This window comes from Peromyscus californicus, unplaced genomic scaffold (assembly GCF_007827085.1).
Source record: "Peromyscus californicus insignis strain IS unplaced genomic scaffold, ASM782708v3 Scaffold_4__1_contigs__length_199733344, whole genome shotgun sequence".
NCBI classification, from domain to species: domain Eukaryota; kingdom Metazoa; phylum Chordata; class Mammalia; order Rodentia; family Cricetidae; genus Peromyscus; species Peromyscus californicus.
The window spans coordinates 55368904-55371887 of record NW_026294562.1 but is presented as its reverse complement, the minus strand read 5'-3'; the positions used below and the strand labels follow the sequence as shown (position 1 = coordinate 55371887).

The 2984-nt window shown below is 55.5% G+C and overlaps 1 protein-coding gene across 1 annotated transcript in view; it reads left to right on the top strand.

Annotated features, from left to right (window-relative positions):
- Positions 1-877: 877 nt before the first annotated feature.
- LOC128094509 (fos-related antigen 1-like) overlaps positions 878-2984 on the top strand; it is an 8127-nt gene continuing 6020 nt past the window's right edge. The window contains exon 1 of the mRNA XM_052712920.1: positions 878-1037. Coding sequence (XP_052568880.1) covers positions 933-1037 — 105 coding nt within the window. The 5' untranslated portion in view covers positions 878-932. The remainder of the gene's footprint in view (positions 1038-2984) is intronic.

The window sequence follows — 2984 nt, the reverse complement described above, 5'->3', positions numbered from 1 at the left end:
ACACTAGTTGAAACTGGGTGTGGTGGCACATGCCTGTAATATCTGCCCTCCACTCAGGAGGTGAAGGCAAGAAGATCAGCAGCTCCAGGTTATCCGAAGCTACATAAGGAGTTCAAGATCAACCTGGGCTACATGAGACCCTATCTAAAATCAAAGAAGTCAGGCATGATGGTGGCATATTCCAGCACCTGAGAGGTGAAGGATCAGGAGTTCAAGTACAGCCTCAACTAAGTACCAAGTTCAAGGCCAGCCTAAGATACCTGAAACCCTGTTCCAACCAACCTCCCTTGACAAACAATAAACAGAGTAAACTCAAGCAAACAAACGTCCCACCCCGACTCCAGAGGAGTGGCCTTAAGCCAAGACGGCAGACTTGGGTGACAGTTGGGATGATTCCTGCCAGGTAAATAATGATCATACTTATAATTCACTTCAATAGTTTCCAGGTAGTTTTCCGGTTCTTCTTTCTAAACCCCCGAGCGAGGCCAATCGGCTGCATGTTTTATGGCGTTGGGAACCTTGGCTAGCCCAGACGGGGCGGGGCGCACCTGCAAGCCCCAACCTCAGCCAGGTGCGTCAAGGGGAATCCTCGCTGCACCTAGGCGCGGCGAGGAAATTGCACCATGTATGGGCAGCTGCGTCAGAGGGGGCGGGGCCACCGCAGAGGCTAGGGGACGCCAAGTCGGTCGCTTTCCCTCAGTAGAGGCTGCTGGCCACCAAAGCAGGGGGTCGTGAAGTTCCGTGCGGACCGGCCCACAGCGGCTCATTCCGAGAGGTGAGAGGCGCCGCTGCGACACGCCCCCCACCCCCAGCGGTGCAAGTGGTTCAGCCCGAAAACTTTTCATTCATAAAAAAGACAAGACTCCGCGAGGCGCGAGTGAGTCAGAACCGCAGCCGCCGACGCGGACCCTACCGAGCATCCAGCCCAGGGCATGTACCGAGACTTCGGGGAACCGGGACCGAGCTCCGGGGCCGGCAGCGCGTACGGTCGCCCCGCGCAGCCCCCGCAAGCGCAGGCACAGACCGCCCAGCAGCAGGTGAGGCTGGCCGGACCCCCGAGGGGACCTGGGGTTGGACAGCGTTGGGGATGCTGGAGTTAGTCTGGTTTGCTCCGGGATTAGGACCGGGACCCCGAGCAGCGTCTGCCTCTGGTGGTCGCGACCGAGGATCCTGCACGTTCTGCGCAGTCCAGGAACCGGTGTCCCCCGTACCCAGGGGAGCAGGCGCAGCTGGAGGAACGAAGATCTACGAATCCCCCTTTTCGCCCGCCCGCCCGCCCGCCCGCATCTCCCTAGCTAAATGTCAATCTGCCCCTCTGTCTCCGCTATGGTCTTTATTTCCTCTTGTCTGCCCCTAAATATGGTGTTCCACCTGCCCCATCCCAAGACTGAGCAGGATCAGAGTGAGTGCTCCATCTCCAGCTTAATAACCGGGACCTAGAGTCTGGGCACACGGGAGATTGGGGGAGGGGGGCATTAGAACCCAGCCAGGACAGCGAATCCTTAGCAGTCTGTCTGTGACTGTCCGTGTGTCGCTTCTAGTTTGTCCGTGTCCCTCTGTCCGGTCAAGTCCCCATCCTTTTGAACTCAGTAGATTCCTGTGGGTCCCAGACAGTGGCTCTGAGGGGTTCCTGGAGACTGACTCTCCACTCCCTAAGACAAATGGAGACCACGAAGTGTTGGGACATGTGGCGGCTCATCCACCAGGCCACTCTTGCGCCCCATATTCTCAGCACCCGACGGTTCCCACAGCTGGCTAGGAGCACTTGAGAGGTTGCAGGTGCCCATTTCCTGTCGAAGAGCCACGAGCACGTGTCGCCAGGGGAGGGAAAGAGCTGCGTCCGTTCCGCCGAGTCACAGCGAACCGAGTCACTGCGGCTGAGTCACCCTGGGTGCCCCTCCCTTCCTGGCCCCAAACGGCCCTTGGGACCGACGACCTAGGAGCGGGAGATGCCCCTGGCGATGCTTCTAGCTCAGAACTGGGGCCATTCAGCTACTGTGTCCCCCAGTACTGGGCTGGGGACATAGCCGTCCAGGATTGCCTAGGCATATGAGGTGTTTCCTGGACAGAAGGGGCCCCACACCCTTAGCTCACAGGACTTAAACCCAGTTCTCTTCCCCAGAATACTCACACCCCTCCAGACCCCCACTCCTACCCAATTCCAACACATGCCTCAGATTCTGGCAGAAAAAGGAGTAAAGAATGCCAGGCCTCCTATGGAGGGCTTTTCATCTCTTTACCTTATTTTATGAACTCCAAAATCCCATCAATTTTGAGCCTTCAAAATTTCAAATTGACAGCTGGGCATAGCTTTAATCCCAGCATTCATGAGGCAGAGGCAGAGGCAGGCTGATCTCTGGAAGTTCAAGACCCATTTGATCTACAAAGTGAGTTAAGTTACATAACAGAGAAATCCTGTCTCAAAAAATAAAATAAAAAAATTTAAAAGCCAATTAAACTCTGATTTCTGAGCTATTAGAGCCGGCTTCTCAGCAGCAATGAAATGTTGCATGATATTAAGAACAAGAAAACTGAAGTAACCTTGAGGCTAAATGACTTGCCCCAGTCACAAAGCCGATCCTTCAAATGGGACAGCCTTTCCAGACAGGGTTGCTCTGTGTAACAGCCCCGGCTGGCCTCAACCTCACAGAGATCTACCTGCCTCTGCCTCCCAAATGCTGGGAGTAAGGGCTCCAGTCACCACTGCCCTGCAGCACCCAACTCCCCTAAGAGGCTATTACACACATTCTCCAGTCAGGTGTAGTGCTGCATGCCTAGAGTCTCAGTGCTTGGGAGGTGGAGGCAGGAGGGTCAAGGGTGAGTCTAGCCGCAGCTACATGAGATCCTGTCCCCCCCAAAACAAATTCCCTTACCAGATTCTCAGAGCTGCCTTGGGAGCTAAGCTGAATTTGTGCTCTTTTGTGAGGATGGGGGCAGGAATGGGTGAGAGAGCCCAGCCATTTGGGCTCCCATCTCAGGTTCTA